A 21,189-nucleotide genomic window follows, 5' to 3' on the forward strand; every position below is an offset into this window, starting at 1 on the left:
ATTACTGAGTTGAACATTCTAGGCAACCATATGCCTCGCAGCATCAGTCTAAGAAAGCATGTTCCACATCAATTTTCACAGAGGCAAGGACGTAGTCGATAGACTAAAGGCGTCTCAACAAACTTGTCTTCGAATCTCGAGGCGAGGCACGGTGATTTCAGCGCCTGGAAGAGAATTCAAAAGTGCCCAGTGGCATGCCATGAAGTGAATATGTGGACAAAAGACTGAAATCAGCACATTAGACGAAATAGGGTACACAGGCATGGTGAGCATTAAACACAATGACGGGCATCATGCATTAGTACTCGTCAAGAATACACGTCTTCTGATATTATTTCGACAACTTTCGCTGCCCAGATGACATAATTCTGAAAAATTCGTAAAACACCCAAGCATGACGGGCATCATGCATTAACAAGACTGTAACAAGCACTAGTAGAGCAGCAAAATTTTTGCATTTGCTAAACTTTGCACAGGCCAGGTCAAACACATGGTTTGCCCCGATTTAGTTAGGGTAATACTGTAACAGGCGTGCCCCAGTTTAAGTTGCCGAGCTTTTGAAATGCTCAATTGTTGGCTGAAGAGACGTCTCCTTTTCAAAGATGTTTTGCCATTTGCCAGGAAAGTTGCTTCCGCCATTACGAATTGCTTGTTGCCTTCCGCACGAAGCCTTTAATATCAAAATCCTCAGTCCCATTCTTTGTTATAACACCCTGAGGATTACAGGTTCTTCAGTTTCAAATGCCAAAGAAAGCAGTACAAATGCGGGTGTGCCTGTGCATATGAATAAGAGAGAGAGTTACCTTTTCTGTGATGATTCCGCTAATTATATCAGCAGGGGTAACATCAAAAGCTGGATTCCAAACAGCAATTCCAGAAGCAGCGACCTGTTCCCCAAGTCCACCGCGTGCATGCAACACTTCTTTAGGAGATCTTTCTTCTATGACAATTTCTTCTCCAGAGGTAATGGATAAGTCAATGGAAGTAAGTGGTGCAGCCACTAGAAATGGAATATCGTGGTGCTTTGCACAAAGAGCAAGGCTGTAAGTACCAATCTTGTTGGCTGTGTCACCTATTATTCCGGAAACGGAGTTAAAAAAAGTACATGTAAGTTTGAGATTACCAACTGAATACAAGATAAATGTCAAAAATACCATTAGCGGCCACACGGTCGGCTCCTACAACAACAGCATTGACTCGACCATCCTTCATTAGTGCTGCAGCAGCAGAATCTACTATTAGAGTGGCAGGAATTTTCTCGTAAACCAACTCGAATGCTGTCAGTCTGGATCCCTAACAAACACAAAAAAATTGAAGAAATTATAGACACCCATCTGATTGATATACCAAAATCATGAGCTCCACAGACCATGACAACGAGAGTATTTTTATGAATTTGCTATCTTGCATTTCTCCAGCAAAATTGACTCTGCTGAAGTAGGAATATAACTCCATCATGGTCCTATTTTTTTCATTCAATGTCTATTCTCTTTTGGCGCTCTCACCAGGTTAGACAGGGAGAGTTCAACAGGGCTTAATACGCTTATCCATGTCAACATAGGCAGAAGCAAAGATAAATGGGTATACATTTAGCCTTTTATAAATGTGTAAATGGTTTTTAAACCATGTTGACTTACAAGGAGTTCATGATTCGAGAATTTCCAACCCATGCATGCAATCAGAGAAGTAAAGGAGGAGAAGAAGAAGAATTTCGCTTCTACATATGTCAGACATCCTTTTTTTTTTTCTTTTTTTTTTTGCAGAACCCTCACTGGTACACTAAATTTAGACAGTGATAAAGGGAACAAAAACCTAGAACTCACTTGATTGAATGGACGTGTTTCAGTACAGTATGCCCTTTCTAACACTCCTTCAGCATGAAGTGCACGAATCACACCTAAAGCAGTCCCATATCCAGCTGTTGCGAGGCTATTAGAAACATGAAAAGCAACAATTAGAAAGCCTCTAGATGAGAAGATCAGTTGCCATGATCCAATTGAGTTCCCATATGATTATGGTATGATATGGATGGCAGTGTTCATAGAAATTACCTGCCAGTATTGCAATGGGTCAAAACCGATATCCTGTCAAAGTCTTTCAGTTGGTGCAGAAGAAATCGAGCTCCATAGGAGCCAATTGCTTTATTTGAGGCAACATCATCTTGAAGCATTATCTCAGCAGCTTCTATGTAAGCCTAACACAAAAACATTAATCTTTCATAATGTGGTCTGACTTCAATTTAGATCAATGAACCAAAAACCTTAGAGCATCTATGCATATGTATATTCCAAAAGAATCTATGGAGGTCATGTAATGAAGTACAAGGCAACAACTAAACATAATCATGATATGGACAAATTATTTTACACATAATAAATTGCTTGCCAAAAAAGTAGTGGACACCCTCACCGTTCTCTCCATGTGTAGCTTAAAATAGACAATCAACAACAGTGCAAAAATGAGAAAAGAAGCCAGAGAATCCATACAAGAGTGTATTACAGTCCTTTGCAGCTTTTGCTACTTCAATAAAGGTCAAAACATAAGAAGCAATGGCTGCTCAAGTGAGACAAAGCAATGTAATTACCTGAAAGACACCCGTAGTGTCTTTAGCAGTGGAAGCAGCCTTTGATACGACTTCCTTGAGCTTGGACGCAGCATCTGAAAGGTTTACAGCTGTTGGACGACTGCAATACAAACTAGTTTTAATCCTAAAAAAGGAAAGAGAGCATGAAGTATTTTAATTGTATTAGAATAACTGTACCTGGAGACAAGATATTCCAGTTTCTTTCCAAGGAAAGATGCTGCGTCATCAGATGTCCCACTAAAATCTTTTAGGTTAGATACTTCTACTGCCAAGGAAAGAGCAGCAGCAATAGCAATAGCAGGTGCACCACGAACAACCATATCCCTTATAGCAACCCTGATACAAAAAATGAAGAAAAGGAAGATTATAACCGAGCGCTCAATTGTTTTCTTCACAACCATGCACGTGCACAAGAAATAAACATTTTTGAAGCATATCAAAGTGCCTAACCACAGTATAATTCATGAAGAAAAAGAAACTACAAGGGTCAGCAGAAAATTGCATGAGAGATCAGAACAAGCAAGATGGGTAATGCAGCAAAACATCTTGTTTTAAAGTCACTACAAGGCAATGGAATTTGGAAAAAGCCATTCCAGCCAGCAATGGAGGTGCATCTCACATTCAACCGTGTTGAAGATTTCCTGTTTATTCATTTTTGCTTGAATTAGATGTCAATGCATAAAGAATGCAAGAAAACCCCAAGATTTGTAATATCTACCATTCCCTTCGTGCAAATAAGTGCGTAACTATAATGCATCAGTAGACAGCCAATACTTCCTGACAACCAAGGAAAAACCTCGAGACTTCCTATGAAGTGAGGTTCAAAGAAAACTAAATATTAAGATGTTTACTTGAATACAGAGCTCTCTGTAATTGTGGGGAAAAAAATGATGCAAAACTTCACTTCAGTTGCACATGAGAGTCCTGAAAAAACTAGATGAAGATGCTTTCCAGCGATGTAATAAAATTCGCAATAATCCTATCATCTATGATTATTTAACCTGCTTTATCAGGAATAACATGAAGCAAACTACTATTTCCTACTGCCCCCGTTATGCTGATTCACATGACTTCCATTGATTTCATTTTCTTCCATCAAATAGTAAACCATAAATGCAGTAAAATTTGGACGCTCCAAAATTCAATCAATAATAACGGCAAGGATAGAAAAGCCCAGGTTGACCATAGCATCGAATTTCTTCAAGAAAAAAACATTTTCAAATTCAGAAAGCTAAAACCCAAAAAAAAGAAAAGTAAGTTACCATCCATCATTTGCGTCTTGAATATCCAAATAGATTGTCTCAAGTGGAAGTTTCCTCTGTTCAACCACCAACATTTAACGAACCAATTAACTACCAAAACAGAAACAGACCCCAAAAAAAAAACAAAAAATCTTTCATAGTTATAGACTTGCATATATACACGTTCGTACCTGATCAAGCAATTGAAGCGAACCACGCTTGTAAAGGATGGCCTGCAGAGAATTTTGCTTTTCTACTCTATTTTCCATCGGGTTAACCTTCAATTCAACTCAAATTCTCGATAATTACTGCCCGGAACAGGCAAATAGGTAATCAAATCCCTGATTATAGAACTAATTTAGACGGGCTACAGTTGAATTCTAGCTTTACAATGCTGGTGCTCTACCCAAGCGGACATCGACTCTCGCGTGGACAAACAGCAAGAGCAAGAAAAGCAGCAGAATAATAAGTAAAGTAGTCAACTAAGCAAACATCCGAGAATATTTTTTTTCGTTTGGGTCAATTTTGTTTTTTGTTTTGGGCTCGGGGGTTGTTTGTTGGGCTTTGGGGGGTGCTTGGAGAATTTAAGGTCAGTTAGCCCAGTTGTCAAATCTAACTCATTTCGTGTCATTTATGTAGCTCGAACAAACTCACAGAAAAATCCGTTGTTACCTTATGTTGGATGTAGATAGCCTAGGGGCCGAGGTAGTTATGAAGCAAATTAATATCAACAGTAGTTATAGATCATTTGTACAGGTGATGCTAGGCTTCCTCGAGGCTTTGTAAATGGAGACTCAACTGGCTAGCAGAAGAAGCAGAGCAAGTATGCATACAGTTCATTCTTCCCTCTAGTAGCTGGTCAGAAATATCTTGGTAAGATATAATTCAGGTACATTGATTTGGCCCTGCATGGTAAGTGATTTTACTTAACTGGGTCTTCTAGTTTTTAGCTGCAGTATGAAGTATTATATAAGAAGTAGTTAAGAATTCGAGAGTTCCTTTTCTCCTGTTCTGCACTTTTAATCATGGATTTCTACTTTATTTGGTAGTACTACTATATTCTTGTGTAAGGCGATGAAGCAACATCAAAATGGTACATAGAGGACAATGGACGATTAATCCATCTAGTCAAGCGAGTTTTTAACTTTTTTGTTGCCATCAGGAGAAATTTCTCTCAAGTAGTTTACTTCTCTCTCTCTCTCTCTCTCTGTGTGTGTGCGTGTGAAAATGGGAATGTTTATAATCATGTTTTTCCTTTTCTTCCTTTACTTTCTCAAATGTGAAGTTATGCATCAGTGATGGAATCTTATGTACTAGAACTGTGTATTGGAGCTGTTGGATGCACACCCTTTTACTACCAAAAATGGGGGATAGTATTTTAAGTTCAGGTTTTCCTTCAGTTAAGTGAGTTAGCTAGGTATTATCTGGATATATATGTGCTGGTGACTGTCTTTCTGACAAACACAATCATTTGGTCTGGAAGAAACTTTGGCAGTAACAAGCATGATGTCTCCCTGAAAATAACTGCTCTCTGCAGGAGTGCTTGATGGCCTTGTAGGAATATGTTGCATTCTGATTTTTTACTACTTGTGTGGTTCACTTGAGCATAACAGCAGCAGAAATAGATGTACTTGTTCCCCAAATTGACTCATTCTTTAAGTTCTGCTCTTCATATGCAATTTGGCTTGATTGAGCATTGATTAACTTTGAAATGTTGGAAAAACTTAAGTCATTTTCTGAGGTTCGTTTTGGCTTGCAGACTGTGGATTGGATATCATAATACATTACTTAATCAAGCAGTACCTCAAGAAATTGATAAGTGATCATTTTAGAAGAAAATGGCTAGCTCTTCCTCAGCATCTGAGATAAATAACAGCAGCACCAGTCCTGAGCCTGGACCACTAATGAGACTCCTTCTCAAGGCTAAAGATCAAAGTCCCAGCCAACCAACACCATTGGAAAAGAAGGAACCTGAGAAGGATCTCAACTGGTACCTCCCCTTGTATAAAGCATCACTACAAGGTGACTGGGAAAGTGCCAGAGAATTCTTTAATCGAGATCCCGATGCAGTTACTGCTAAAATTACTCATTCTTTGGAGACAGTACTGCACATTGCAGTTGGGACAGTGATGGCAATAAATTTTGTCAAAGAGTTGTTGGAATTGATCCAACCTGAGACTTTGCCAAGTTTGCGAGATCAAGCCGGTCAGACACCCCTGCACTATGCTGCCATATTTGGCAATGTTGAGGCTGCAAAGCTACTAGTGAACAGAAGTCCTGCCATGACTAATGCTCCAAGCAATACTGGTTTTCTGCCTATCCACCTTGCTGCTGGTTATGCCAACAAGGATGCGGTTTCATATTTATTAACTGTCACAAGAGACGACATTCAGCCCAATCCTTTCAGAGATGAATCTGGTGCAGAGCTTCTGAATCTAATGATAATTGCAGAGTTCTATGGTAATTTTATGCGCTATTTCAATCTCTTTGAATTGCTTTTTTCTCAGTTTCACCTGATTGAAGAATAAGTAAGTTTCTGCCCCCTTTCAACATAAACCATTTTATGTTCTCTACAGACTTAGCCCTCTATATGATTCAACTCTATCCGGGGTTGGCTACAGCAAAATCACCTGCAGGTAACTCTGCATTGAGCATAATTGCTAGAAAGGATTTGTCAGTTTCAGGTGGAAGTTCAGTCAAAATTTGGGAAACATTTCTCTACTCACGTGAGTTACTTCCTTCATTGTAAGAATGTGAGGTTCTCCATTTTCGGATCATTTAAGAATCTATAGCAGGAAGAAGTGGCTAAGGCACTGCTGATATCATTGGTCTACAACCATATTAGTTGTATCTGTATAATCAATAGTCAAGGCAGAAACACTACATAAGTGATCAATTGAAAAATGGTCTACATGTTTAGTAAATACTATAGTTTTATTCATTGTTTCTTTCTTGAAGGTATGCCAGCATACTTTTGGAATCTCTACGAGCACCCAAAAAGAAAGTATCCAGATAATCCAGATATTGGCTGCCAATCATGTGCAAGAATCTGCTGCTGCATTCGAAAGCTCAACTTTTGTGGTTTGTCTGTAGTCCCTTATTATGGTCAGAAGTTCATAGAAGGTAGAGATTTTTAGGAAGAATGCATTATAACGAGTGAAGATTTCTTGCAATAAGGACAAGAGCATCCGATTTAACATTAACTGGAATAAAGTGGATTGTGAGAATTTCTCAGGTTGATTAAGACACCATTGCCTATACTTTGGAGTCAAATTAATGAAATAAGAAAAAGGAAAGAACATGGATGGAAAAGAAAATTTGGAAATTAGAATTGAAAATATTAGTAAACAATTCTGCTTGAAGTATCAACTTTATATGAGGTGGCCCCCCATTCTGTTTAGTCGATTGAACAATATTAAAACTAAATCCGTAATCATCTCCAAGGTATTTCATTGTTGTGGTCTCTTGACCTTTGGTGTCTTTCTCCACAAGTTGGTTTGATGGACATGTTATAGTTGTCTTCATTTTCTGTTGCAAAATTTCCTCCTATCACTGCAACTGGTTTACCTATCAAATGACAGGGTGCCAAAAGTTGCAGGCAGCATTCTGGAAAATCATTGTGAATTTAGGTATGAGTGAATAATTAACTAAGCTAGGACAGAAACTACTTCAGATTACAGATTACAGTAGCCAAGAGCTGAGGACTTTTACTGCAGTGCCACATGTCAGAGATGCACGAGAGACAAAATTTATGCATCTGCAGGCACTTCAACTTGTTAGATGCCTGTGCACCGAAGTATCAAAGTTGGATTATGCAACAGCTGCATCATTTTTTCAACAGCCAATCATTGTTGGGGCAAGTTTTGGGAATAATGTGATTGTTGAAGAGATTTTGCATTCGTTTCCGCCAGCAATTTGGTCAAGGAACCATGAGGGGCACAATATATTCATGACGGCTGTTGCCAACCGTAGGGAGGGCATCTTTAACCTCTTGTATCAGATGAGTGGGCATAAACGGTTGGCTCTGCGTCTTGTAGATAACAAGATGAACAACATCTTGCATTTGGCTGGTAAGTTAGCACCTACTGCTCAACTTAATCTTGTATCTGGTGCAGCGCTACAGATGCAGCGTGAGCTACAGTGGTACAAGGTAAACAGTTTCTCTGCACACTAAACATCATAGGTGTTATTTATCTCAAGCACACTGTAAATTGGACTGGTTTCTACAGAACCAACATAAGTTATTTTTAGGAGTGGGGAAGCCATGAATCAAATTTTCACATGGTGGGCAGTTAAAATTGAGCCTATTTTCAACTGATTTCTTTATTTTCCTGCATAGGAAGTGGAAAAACATGTGCTCCCAGAATCGAAGGCTCACAAAAACTCCAGTGGAAGAACTCCAGCAGTGGAATTTTCCGTGGAACACAAAGACTTGGTTAAAGAAGGAGAGAAATGGATGAAAGATGCAGCAAACTCTTGTACGGTTTCAGCAACTCTTATTGCTACAATAGCTTTTGCAGCATCCATTACTGTGCCTGGGGGCAACAATGGAGACACTGGCAACCCCATTTTTTCCAATGATCTAGCATTTAATATCTTCGCTGCTGCTGATGCTCTCTCACTGTTCTCTTCCACTGCTTCCCTCCTAATGTTTCTGTCCATCCTCACAGCACGATATGCAGAAGTTGATTTTCTCTACTCCCTTCCTAGGAGGTTAATAATAGGTCTTGTCACCCTATTCATCTCTATAACAACCATGATGATAGCCTTTAGTGCCACCATCTACCTTGTTTTTGGTGATAAAAGGGCATGGACAATTGTCCCAATAGCTGCAATTGCTTGTCTTCCTGTGACCTTGTTTGCAACTTTGCAATTTCCCCTCCTGATGGACATGATTCGATCCACTTACTGCCCTGGATGTTTTGGTAAGCGAAGTGAAGATCTTCTCTTTTAAATCGATAAGGTGGCATCCTGTTTAATACTTTGTTTCTGTACGTCAAGACTGACTACGAGGCACGGAGATACGTTGATTAGCTAATTACCCATTACCCAAGAATGTATATTTTTCTCAAGGCGATTGTCATTTGCTCAAAGTTGTACGTATATCTGTTTGACTGAATTATGACATATCAAGGAAGAGCATGTGCATGTTGCTTGCGATCATGAAGCCTTCCTTCTGTCAAGGATCATCACCGCTTTTGTCCCAAGATATTATGAGCCTTCATCGATTTAGAGGGAACATTGAGTTTCCTTTCCTCTTGTTGGGAGTCTGTAAGAACATAGGACCAAAATGAACAGCTTGTATGCAGCATACAATAGATTGATTATCAGCTATCCGTCAGATGATCCGGGCCAAGGCCGTATGCCATATTACTATTTTATCTGAGAAGTTCTCAATGATGTGAGAATTTTCAGTTGTCTTCCAGGTCTTCCGATATACAGAGCGGATGATCATGGTACAAAATGAGATGACAGGAACCATCATGTGCCATGACAATGGTAACGATTCAAGGTTTTATGATTGTTTTACCTCGAAAGTTGTCAAATTGTTTTACCCCGAAAGTTGTCAAACTCTGCAATATTTAGCACTTGTTTGGCGGATCTACTCCTTTTACCAGCAATTGTGTACAATGATCGTCATGTTAAACAATTGCATTCCAGTGAAAATGTCCTATTCAGGTCAAATTCTATATTCCATGGTTGGGCACCTGCTAGTTTCTGCATGACCACTATGAAGTGCTCCACCTATCATAGTTTGATTGTTCCTATCAGTGCTTCTCTTACTTTCATGAAAAAAGTTATCATGTCAAATTAGTTTACAAAAACATATTAATTTGAAGAGTAGATGTATTGGAGGCATCCTCAGTGGAGACTTCATCAACTCGCTTGGACATCCTTCACTAGTTTATCTCGCCAAAAAGAATGTGATAACTTCTGCACGGATGGCAAATGTAGCATGAACCATTTCCATCCCCACCATGATATCCTGCTCAAAATATAATTCCTCCATGGATTTTGCCTTAAGAAGAAGGAAAAAAAAAAAAGCAGCGGTAGAGTTCTAGGTTGCAGAACTACACTCCTGCACGTTTGGTAATATATATGTTGCAGTAACCATACATAAATGCTAGAGCCAGGTGCGAGTTGATTTTATACAATAAGCATTTTAAAACAAAAACAAAATAAAGGTATATGATAACTGATTTGCTACAAGATTTTGAAGTGCCAACAAAAGAATAAAACTTAATATTCACAAATTATTGCAGAAACTGAGCTCTGCTTTTCTTACCAAATATGCTTGGGCCATATGTTGACTTGATCATATCCTTCATAACAGGATATTGCAAGGACATAAACAAGGTCAATGGGAAACAGACTAATACAGAAAGTGGGATTATGGTCAAGGACTTTTGACGCGCAAAGACAATGTATATTGCAGCACCAAATGCTATCATGAGCGCTGCTAGGGAAAGGAACAATGTAACAAGTCCAATAATCAACTTATTCGGTAGGAAGTATAGAAAATCAGCTTCAGCACAGCGCGAATTCAGAATGAACAAAAACATGATTACTGAAGTTGAAGATGAAAATAAAGAGAGCGCGTTTGAAATGGCAAAGCAGATAAAAGCACCATTTTTAGCGAATATTGGATGTCCATTGTCAGGAATGCTGCCACCTGGTACAGTTATGGCTGAGGTGCATACAACTGTAGCAATCAGCACTGCAACAAATGTACATGATTTTGCTGTGTCTTTCAGCCAATTTTGTCCTTCTGAAATCAAGTCCTTGTGTTCCTCAGTAAATACCATCCCGGGGGTTTTACCATCAACATTTTCCTTCACTTTATAGCTGGGCTGGACAAACTTTTCGACTTCCTGCATGGAAACCTCAAGCTTCAGACAAGGCATACTGTGACCTATTTTAAGATCTAATGCACTTCCAAATATCTAACTCAAGTGCATCTAACGACAATGTGGTGTGCAGTGACCTAAAACATCAGTCACCTTGTACCACTGTAATTCTCGCTGCATCTGCAAAGCTGCACCACTGACAAGATTAAGTTGATCAGGAGGTGCCAACTTTCCAGCTAAATGCAAGATATTGTTTTTGTACTTATCAATATTCTGTGTCACCAAATGTGAATGCTCATCCTTTTCATATAGAATGTTAAAAATAGATTCATGCCGGTTCATAACGGCCAGTTGGAATAAATCATGGCCGTCTTGGTCTAAAGACCAAATTGCACTAGGAAATGACTTCAATGTTTCTGCTACAACCTCGTAAACTCCCAGTCTTGCCCCCAGAATGATTGCTGGTTTAAATATTCTGGCAGATATTGAGTTGTCAACTTGCACATCTTCCATGCACAAGCATTTTACCAGTTCAACCGCTTGATGATGCATCAACTTTATGTTTTGTATATGTTTAACATATGGCACTGCCCAAAAAAGTACAAAATAAGAAAGAACAATTGCATGAGCAACGGTTTTATGTAAAAAAGAAGTTCTCACGGTTTACTATATGCAACAGCTTATGCACGATACCTATCCTTCTGATGACTTCCCAAAATTTTGAATGAAACTTTTGGCACCCTGCACAACAAAACTAGAAATGTCAAAACCGTATGTTATTCCTGTTAACCAGAAGGCATCCATGTATCATTAAATGGCATGTAATACATGGATGGTGAATGAGATTTTGTAACGTATATCAATATCCAAATTGCTTGATCAGAGCATAAATATCCATGAATTAATTGCATACATTGAACAGGAAATTTTGACATACCATATAAGAGTAGGTTGCTTGACTTCTTAGATTGGTTTTCAATATCTTGTCTTTCGTTCTGATCAAAGGGCTTCTCTAACTTTTCTGGAGCACCTTCACAATGAATAAGGTAAAACGTGCTTCCTTTAGCATATAAATCAAACCACAATCATATTCTGGCCTTTCAGAGCATTAAAAACCAGAAGGGAGAAAATATGTGTTTGGTGCCTAAGTTTCCTTTTATCTAGCATGAAGCAGCTTCTGGATTACTCAACCACGGTTCTTATGGTTGAGTAACAAGAAATCGTTATTGTGTAACGATATTGCATGTTGGTCAGTAAGTTGGATATTATTTTCTGAATCTCTCCAATGTATACCGTATTTTCAGACATCCAATCCACTTAATGTGGTAAAATGCCTTCTTTTACATATTAGCATAAGCTTAAATCTCCCATTTCTAATTTGCTCCATTGTTTTTCTCTATTAAAACAGCAAAAAAACAATTCCCAACACTAAAGCTGACCAACCAAGAAAAATAAAAATTGACAACTCTCCAAATTCCATTCCTCGTGGAGGATATTGAGATACAACCTTATCTTTAACACATATTCCCTAGAGGCCTGCCTTTTTACCAATTTTTAGGGAACCACCCCACTCATATAACTTCTAATCCAGTATCATGCTTGCAAGTAAACTTTAAGAAAAAAGTGTACATTTATGTATTACATATTTGTGCAATGTGTGAGGAAGATGAACTTCCTAGACGCAAAATATCTATAAGAAAAAAGTGTACATTTATGTATTTCGAAGCCTACCTTTGGAAACACAGAATATCTATAAGATATATAGTTCATCTGAGATGGGAAAAAGAACATCACTTCTAGTGGCATCTGTATCTGTGCAGACATGGGAGCCTAGTGGTCTATAACTATAGCTGTTAATGAAAGACATTGATAATGCAATCTACATGAAGTAGTTGAAATCTTAAAGATAATCTGTCAGTATTATTATAGCATTTAGAAAAACAAAAACAAGCTAGTGAAACTGCAACCAGCAAGGTACTTTGAAAACTGTGAGAACTGAGACCACAATGAATAATTCTTTGTAAGTACAGCACAACAGATGATTGTGTTCCTAGCAGCACAAGATGACCAAGCAAGTTTGGGAGCTAAAAGACATGGACCAAGTGATAAATTGGAGTTCAGTAAATGTGGCATAATCTCTTAATTAAGAACTCATTGAACTAAGTTCCAACTTTTAACTAGGGATATCAAGAGGCGGCAAATTATAGATGGATGAAACAGGAGTTAGAGACTAACAAAAATAGATTACTTGCTGGAAAAAACTTAAGCTTGTTCCACTTGGAAATGCTGAAGGTTTTCCAGCTATGATACTCAATGGTGTATTCCCTCCAGGAGATATAGTTGTAGCCAGCTTAGGATAGCTTCGAAGCAGATCCAGAGCCACATCTGCAAGAGTTCACAGACATTGATAAAAACAGATAAAACATGACCCAACTCCATGATCCAGTGAGAATGGCAACTTTGCTCTACACGTAAACCAATGAGATTGAAAGGCTAATTCGTACTCCAACCACTTGAAGTAGGGAATGTTCAGTACTCACCATAGAATCCTGATGTCACAACAACATTCAGGAGAGTGATCCCAGATTGACCAACAAAAGGGCTAGGTTCAGCATCATTGCTTGTCACCGTTAACAAGTAGATTAGCGTCTCCTTGTGGCTGAACAAAGCAGCCAAATGCAGAGGTAATAATTTTGTATCACTCCAAACGTAAGGCAAATCAGGATCTCGGTTCACCAACAATTTAGCTGCCTCAGTATTGCCGCATCTGGCGGCCAAGTGAAGGGCTGTCTCATTGAATTTGTTTGTCACAGAGAGAGCATTTGGAGGCATCAGCTTCACTAGCTCATCCACAAACCGATATGCTTCATTTCTCCCAACAGCTATGTGAAGTGCCGTCTCATGATTCTTCGCGATTATGGCTGTGACAGCTTCTGGATTAATATCAAAGAACTTTCTTGCAGCGTCCCAATCACCCCTTATTGCAGCTTTGTATAGAGGAAGGTAGAAATTCATGTCTTTTTCTGTCATATTTTCCCTTCTCATCAGCAATAAATAATACTAGTACTATAAAACAAATGCCACTACCATTACCTAAATCTGTTAGTTAGGCTAAAATTCAGAGTTAAGATGACTACGGAGCAACATACAAGAAGAGAGTGTAGAACTTACCACCCATGCTGCTACTGCTGATCGTCTGTGCTGACTGTGTTGATGAAGAGGCCATGGACACGAGAAGAAATGTAGAAATTATAACGTGCAAAGGTAGCAAAGTCGGTGTTTATCCAAATGATCTAGCTTGGAATGGATCAACTTGAATGTCCAAAGCTAGTCTCCCCGGAATTTTGGTCTTCGTTTCCAATGTGAAGTACTCGTGCAGTCTTTCCTATTCCTCTGCTGTGAAATTCTTACTTTCTGGATAATTGGATATGCAGCATGGTATATTCACAAAAAAAAAATTAGAAAAAAGAGGCCTATTTGACTGGAAATACGGCCGTACATAGCATTAAATTCTCCTTTACGAAGTAGGTACTAGATTTGACAATAATAATATATATTTAGTACGGGAAGATGATGTCTGGAAAGGAAAACTGTAAAGGGGTGTAATCGGCAAATCAAGAACATTACCATAGGAAAGGAAAGTGAGATATACCGATTTTTTTTGTTAATTTGTTTTCTTGCTCCAGGCTCCAATTTCGGCGTCATCAATTTCTAGCAACATCCTTAGCTGGACAATTCAGTTTCAGTTTATCTATTGGATAATTAATACCACTATCAATTAATGCCGTAACCACTACTGTACAAGCAATATAAGGTAAGACTATAAAAGGGCCGCAAGTAATCGACGGGTGCGATTGAACTAGCAAAGATTCAAGAAGACCCAAAAATGCTAAAAACCTGGGCAGGTAGTTTGCGAGGTTCGGGCATGGATTAGTTCAAGGGGTAGTTTGCGAGGATTGGGAATGGGGTAGTTAAAGATGTCAGCAAGGCATTGGATTCCATTGCTGATTTTTCTTGTGCCCCGTTCTAATTCTCCAACGAGCTAAATCAAATCAAAAAAATTTGGTTCCAATTAAAATTTTTACATCCCTTTTAAGATCAATTCAATAAAATTTAGTTCCAATCTAAATGTTTGACCATATTTTATCTTGAATCTATCCCGTGATCCATACATAATTATTTTTTTATGAGTAAAATGTTAGATCTCATTTGTAGTTAGACAAATGGCGTGATCAATATTCATTTTTACCTCTAAACAAATAGGATCTAATATGAAATATATTTAGTTTTTCTCCTAAAAAAGTGGTATTTGACATCATAATATGTATTCATTTTTTGCCATTAAAAAGGTGGAATGTGATATTTTTGTATATAAAAAATAACTATATGCGGATCACATGATAATTTTATGTTAAAAAGTGGTCAGTTCTAGCCCATTTTGGATTGCTATTTTCTATCATTTTTGTAGAAAATGTATTATAGTAATTTTATATATTTGAAATAAAAAATTTATTCCTGAAAAATGTAAAAAAAATTTCGGAAAAACATAGCTTTCCAAATAAGTCCTAGGGATCAAATTTTATTAATTTGAATTTATAAAAGACATAAAAAATTCATTTGATGAAATGTTAGAGACATTTTGAGCGATCTTCTCAAATCAAAATGTGTACTGGGTTGTTATTATTGCATTTGTCTATTGGATTTAAAAAAAAAAAAAAAAACCTATGTATGCAATATATTTCTCTTTTAGTAAGATAAAACTCTTTAAGTCTCACTCCTTTCTTATTGAATTTTTTTTAAAAAAAAAAAAAAACTCCTTTTCTTTTCTTTGTTGGAACTCTATTTTTTTTTTTTTTTTTGAAGAAGGAAAATTGGAAAAAGTTTAAAAAGGGTTACATGCACTAATGAATGAACACTAATAAAAACTTTGAAACCACACACCCCATGTCCCCGTTATTTAGTACCATATTAAAGACAAAATAAAAAAAAACCTCGTATTTTCAATCACTTATGTACACTCAAAACAAATATTTTTAAATTTATCTCTTCAATGAAAATTAGTTAAAGAGAAAAGCTAAAAGTTAAATCTACACCTCTTCTTTATTAAGTCTACACGGTTTTGCTTAAATTTTAGGGTAAAATACAACGAATCCCTTGTAGTTTCGCGAAAACACATCTTATTCTTTATAGTTTAGAAACCTTCACATAAACACTCTAAATTTTATAACTACAGTAAAAATTGACCCGTAACCGAGAGTACGACCTATTGAGTATGAGCATGCGAGATTACTTTGAAAAAATCTTAAGTTTCATTTCTAGGAAAAGAAAAAGCCGTTTCTCCCTTAAATTATAACTTTTTTTGCCTTTGGTTTTCTTTCATTTTCTCTGATATCTGATCGAACTCTTTCGAGACAAAGCATCAGCAGAAGCAGCAGCATCACAACGCTCTTTCGTAAGGCTAACATTCGCAAATGCACCAATAGATCTTCCTTTCCAGTGACATCAGCAACAGCATTTAGCAGCTCTTTCAATCTATTTCTTCCATTGTTGGAATCTGAAAAATAATTACTTTCAGTAGAAACAACATGGAACTCCTTAACTTGGGGAGCCAAATTCGAGACAACCAATCTCATTTCTTCAACAGCTTGGCTGAATTTGTCAGCAAGTATAGAAATACTCGAACTTTCATCAATAAAAGCAAACCCAAAGCCAAAGACAGGCAATGATCTATCTGTGCTTGCATCAAAATTCTTCTGTGCTTTCATTTGCATCTCATGAACAAACTAAAGAGCCACCCTAGAAGAAGGGCCCCCGGAGAAGGCGACGAGGACGTTGTCAGAGAGCGAAATCAGAGCATTAGAAGTGACGGCGAATCTAAACTTCTCGTAAAGGTTGCTTCGGAAACAATCTCCACAGAAGCGGCTGCTATCGCTAGAACCACCACCGCCTCCGCCGGTAACTTGAGCTGAGGCAGAGGAGGAGGAGAATGCCGCTGCCATAGATTCTTTAAGCTTGCATTTGACGCAAAAGGCGGAATCCGAGTTCTTGCCATTGGATAAGAGCTACTGGGTGGACTCAGTAGCCACAGCTGGCGGCGGCTGTGGAAATTAATCATCTACTTTGTCGCCGTTGTCTTCACTGTAGCAACCGCCGGATTGGCAGGTTGCCGAATTGCAAGCCATCACACAAATAGTAGCACAAAGCCCAGCAGAGGAGCACGGGCATACCCCAGGTTAATAATGCTTGTGGAGTTTCTTCTGGCTTCTGGTGGCTAAAAATCGATCACTGCCCGAGATTATCATTTATCACTCGAAGCTAAAAGCCGCATCAACGATGCTATAGTTGCACACCGACGTCTATCTATCACCGTTTGGGTTGCGCTATTCAGTTGAAATAATGAATAGTAGGCTCTTTACCTCTGATTTTCCATAACAGCATAATAACCTCTACCAATATAAACTGGAAATATAAAGTTAGACAAGGGTATTCAACTTGCTACCACCGGTAACTCAGTCGGTTCATAAAGTAATTTTCACTTTAGTTATGAAGTTTAGAGTGTTTATGTGGAGGTTTTTAAATAATAGGAGGGTAAGATGTTTTTTCGTGAAATCACAAGGGAATTTCTTGTATTTTATGCTAAATTTTAATATTAACGGTATAAATTATCGCTCCATCAAAGATTTGAAAATAGGAGAAGAGAAATATATTTATCCCCATCCCAATTAGGAAAACAAAATTTATACTTCCTTCGTCTCGTATATTTAGTTATATTTGGGAATATGTGCCTTTTATACATAGTGCACACTACAAAAAAAAAATTTCCTTTTGTTCCGCTTTTGCTCTTAAATCATGTGATGGTTAAAGTAAAAAATATAAAACAATTACATCACATTTGTCTTTATACATCATTAATGAATGACATAAGTAACATTTCAAAGTATGAAATAGTTAGAAATATCAAACACAACAAATATTTTGGAACAGAAAAAAAAAAGTATGACACTTTCAATTGAATGAAATGAGTAATTGGTACGCTACATCACACATGCGCTCACATCCAGGTAGCCCGTCTTGTCGGGTTGAGAATGTGACCTGCTCATTGATAATATGGATGATTTCAGAAACCTCCCCTAAAGTTTCTAATACTTTCACTGGCATCTTCTAAAGTTCTCAAAATTTCACCTACCTCCCTTGATAGAAAATTGGGCTTCTTTGTTGACATCATAAGGGTCAAAATTACTAGTATGTCCTATGAACTTGGGATTTATTACTATTGTTTAGTTGGAAAAAAAGGCATCCAAAGTAGTTAATTAAACTTAATAGCAATAACACAAATTTGATGGCTAATGCATGAATTAAACCTGGATTAGTGAGTAAGGTGCCAACTGGGTTGCAATATTAGCGCCATTTTTGTGCCTACTATGATTTGATAAGGAGATGGGATCACTTACATGATATTCTAATCATACAAAGTGCAAGGGAAGAAATATATAGGAAGAAACAGAGGAAAAAAGAAGAACAAAAACTTGGAAAAAAATGTATTAAACTAGTGCTCCTGATTAGGGCTGCAAACGAGTCGAGCCGAATCGAGTTTTGAACTAATCGAGCCGAGCCTCGACTAAATTTTACCAAGCTCGAGCTCGACGAGCCGGCAATTTTCAAGCTCGAGCTCGACTCGAATCAAGTCGAGCTCGAGCTCGAAAAAAATAAAAAATAATTATTTTATTTTTTAAAAAATAAATAAAATAATATTTTTTTCTTAATAAATAAAAAATATATATATATTATATACATAATTTTATTATTAAATAAAAATAAAAAAAATATATATATATACTCAAGCTCGCGAGTCGGCTCGCGAGCTAACGAGCTTAATATTCTGAGCTCGAGTTCGAGCTCGATTAATATCGAGCTCGACTCGAGCTTGACTCGAGCCGCTCGCAAGCGGCTTGCGAGCGACTCGATTCGTTTGCAGCCCTACTCCTGATATACGTTGAAGTAACAACAACATAGTAAAGAATCTTTTTGTCTTGAAATAGTTACAACTATAGCAATACAGGTATGAATTTCTTTGTTACTTTAACTTTCCTGTACTAATGTTGCTTGATCAACCATACCACCTCTGATTGTTGTTGAAGTCTTGATATTAAATATTCAATTTGTTTGTTAGGTGAATTTTTGAGTTGATCATTGACACTTAACTCAAGATATTGCATATTATGTGTGTTAACTGAAATTTTAAATTGATCACAATGTTGAAATATTGCGCTACATGTATACCGTGAAGATTGGTTGATCATAATAATTCTTATGTTAACGAAAGTTGTATAGCACGCTGCTAAGCTATCATTCAAAAACTTACAGCAAAGAATGATAATAGTTTGAGGGTGTAGAGGTAGTTAAACTGTTTTATACTAGTTTTTGGGCCCTGCGCAGCCTGTGTTGGGGTGTTGGATTTTTTGTGTGATGGGGGTGTTGGGGATGGTAAATTTTGTTATGGGCTGGGGGTGTTTAACAAACAAAGGACGAAAGGACATGGCTTACAGAAAGTTGCAAAAAATGAATCAAAGACCATACTATTAAATGAGCGTGTTTATTGGTTGTTAGTTATTTACAAATAAATAAATATTAGGGTACAAAATTTTAGTGGTCACTAAACTATTGGTTAGCTACCAAACTATTTTTTGTTAGTAATTGATCATTAAACAATTTAGTTAGTAAATTTGTGATTATTTAGTGGATAATTGCTTAGTAAGTGTGTAATTAAATTAGCAAAAATCAAGAAATAAATTAAGCATTATATATATATACTTTGGTAATATACAGATAACAACGAATATGTAAAGACAAGAAGCAAGAAACAAAAATATGGTATACCTAATAGAATAGATAAAGAAGAAATAGTGTATATATATTCAAAAACAGTATGATAGATATTCACGTGAGTAATGACTAACTATCATATCAAACAAAATATGAGACCAGCAGGTCAATTATTTGGTTTCCAAGCAGAAAAAAGCAATTATATGTACATGTGCATTATATGCCATATGTATCGTTGATGATTGTATCATTTGTAATATAGTGACAAAAATCAAAGAAATAACAATAAAATATTCAATAGATATAGTATCAAATACGAACAAATTTGCAAAGAGAATAACTAAAATGTTGATGAGAATTTGACTATTCATAAATATTGAAAACAAATAGGCCGACAAAATGAGGAAGTAGAGCTATAAAAGGAGCTTTAACCCTTGATATTGTTTATTCATAAAAGTTTTCCTATGGTAGTATGGACGCGATTCTATCAGGTATGTTTTTGTCTAAGTTCTTACTCCTTGAATAACAGTTTATATATAAGATTACGCTAAATAGAATAAATTCTATTATACTTACTGAAAACCTGATCATCTACAGATACGGCTTCGTCGACAAGACATCAGATTGAAGAGCCAACTCCAAAATTATGCTTTGTAATACGGCAGAACAGCACGTTGAATCCGGTACTCATTGAACCCATATTCATATTTTTTTGTGAGAAATGTTTGACATAAGTATATGACGTTATGATATTTACAGAAAATTCCAATGTCGTTCTTTAATGCTATTCAACAACAAATTCAAACGACAATATTTCTGAAGCATGGACATAGGGAATGGCAAATCCAATTGCAGGGACGAGATTTGACAGCTGGGTGGAATGCATATATAATGGATAATAATATACAAAACTATTATCTAATTTTTTTTTTATATGATACACAAAACAGTTTCGATACAATAATATTTAATGAACACCAATTCCAAAATTATTTACCATGGACAGCTGCTTTCTCAGCAACAAACACGAATCCATTTCCTGTGAACGGAGGTAAGACCATGTTTGTCTACAAAACTATGAACTGTTTGCATAATTAACTGTGTGCTAACAATTTTATCCATTCATCTATTTCAGACCCAGCTGGAGGTTCAGCAATACATAGAACCTATTTCTCATCATTAAGTCCGAACTTTCACCAAGCACTGACAAAAAACATAGCTTTTTACCATGTATACTCGATCGAGGACAGATTGCAATTGGTAATTTTGCCATTTTTGACCACATTGATAACACAGAATTTTTGACAACATAAAACATATCAGATACATTGAGGCTATTTCTCAATTTTTTTGCAGAAAATTCCCAAACCCTTGAGACAAGGAATAAATCCAGAACGGACAGCAGTTCTTAAGCTCACTACAGGCTGCAAAACGATTTCAACGACCGTAGAAGGGAAATATATCACAAACAACTGGAATGTCTTTATCGAGGAACATGATATGAAACCAGGCCACATTATTGTATTTCTTGCCACTGCAAAAGCTGAATATACAGCTTTGATATTCAAAAACACTAATGTAGAAAGAATATATCCTTGGTACCACTGTCATTATACTTGAATAACTACAAAATTCAGATATGCATTCAGCTATAATATGTGAATAGACAGAGTTGTTCATAGAATAGGTCATG

General features: G+C 37.0%; 3 protein-coding genes across 6 annotated transcripts; 1 reads left to right on the forward strand and 2 right to left on the reverse strand.

Moving 5' to 3' along the window:
• Window positions 1–213: 213 nt before the first annotated feature.
• On the reverse strand, window positions 214–4,275 carry LOC113774492 (methylthioribose-1-phosphate isomerase). Its single transcript, XM_027319019.1, has 9 exons — window positions 4,017–4,275; window positions 3,847–3,902; window positions 2,762–2,920; window positions 2,585–2,684; window positions 2,052–2,194; window positions 1,824–1,929; window positions 1,155–1,293; window positions 804–1,072; window positions 214–713 (listed from the first exon to the last, which is right to left on the reverse strand). The coding sequence occupies exons 1-9, from the start codon at window positions 4,092–4,094 to the stop codon at window positions 639–641; spliced, it is 1,125 nt and encodes a 374-aa protein (XP_027174820.1). The 5' UTR covers window positions 4,095–4,275; the 3' UTR covers window positions 214–638.
• A 336-nt stretch (window positions 4,276–4,611) lies between these two features.
• Window positions 4,612–9,430, forward strand: LOC113773259 (protein ACCELERATED CELL DEATH 6-like). 3 transcript variants are annotated; one of them, XM_027317864.1, is made up of 7 exons: window positions 4,612–4,714; window positions 5,585–6,285; window positions 6,402–6,551; window positions 6,784–6,948; window positions 7,407–7,454; window positions 7,542–7,975; window positions 8,165–9,430. In XM_027317864.1, the coding sequence occupies exons 2-7, from the start codon at window positions 5,664–5,666 to the stop codon at window positions 8,777–8,779; spliced, it is 2,034 nt and encodes a 677-aa protein (XP_027173665.1). In that variant the 5' UTR covers window positions 4,612–4,714; window positions 5,585–5,663; the 3' UTR covers window positions 8,780–9,430. The 3 variants fall into 3 exon arrangements, with proteins under 3 accessions (XP_027173665.1, XP_027173667.1, XP_027173666.1); XM_027317866.1 differs by having other exon boundaries at window positions 6,784–6,906; XM_027317865.1 differs by having other exon boundaries at window positions 6,793–6,948.
• Window positions 9,431–10,013: 583 nt separating this feature from the next.
• LOC113773182 lies at window positions 10,014–14,074 on the reverse strand. 2 transcript variants are annotated; one of them, XM_027317757.1, is made up of 7 exons: window positions 13,845–14,073; window positions 13,214–13,696; window positions 12,909–13,058; window positions 11,611–11,703; window positions 11,367–11,414; window positions 10,827–11,260; window positions 10,014–10,697 (listed from the first exon to the last, which is right to left on the reverse strand). In XM_027317757.1, the coding sequence occupies exons 1-7, from the start codon at window positions 13,897–13,899 to the stop codon at window positions 10,080–10,082; spliced, it is 1,881 nt and encodes a 626-aa protein (XP_027173558.1). In that variant the 5' UTR covers window positions 13,900–14,073; the 3' UTR covers window positions 10,014–10,079. The 2 variants fall into 2 exon arrangements, with proteins under 2 accessions (XP_027173558.1, XP_027173559.1); XM_027317758.1 differs by having other exon boundaries at window positions 10,564–10,697; window positions 10,834–11,260; window positions 13,845–14,074.
• Window positions 14,075–21,189: the final 7,115 nt, after the last annotated feature.

This window comes from Coffea eugenioides, chromosome 6 (genome assembly GCF_003713205.1).
Source record: "Coffea eugenioides isolate CCC68of chromosome 6, Ceug_1.0, whole genome shotgun sequence".
Taxonomy (NCBI): domain Eukaryota; kingdom Viridiplantae; phylum Streptophyta; class Magnoliopsida; order Gentianales; family Rubiaceae; genus Coffea; species Coffea eugenioides.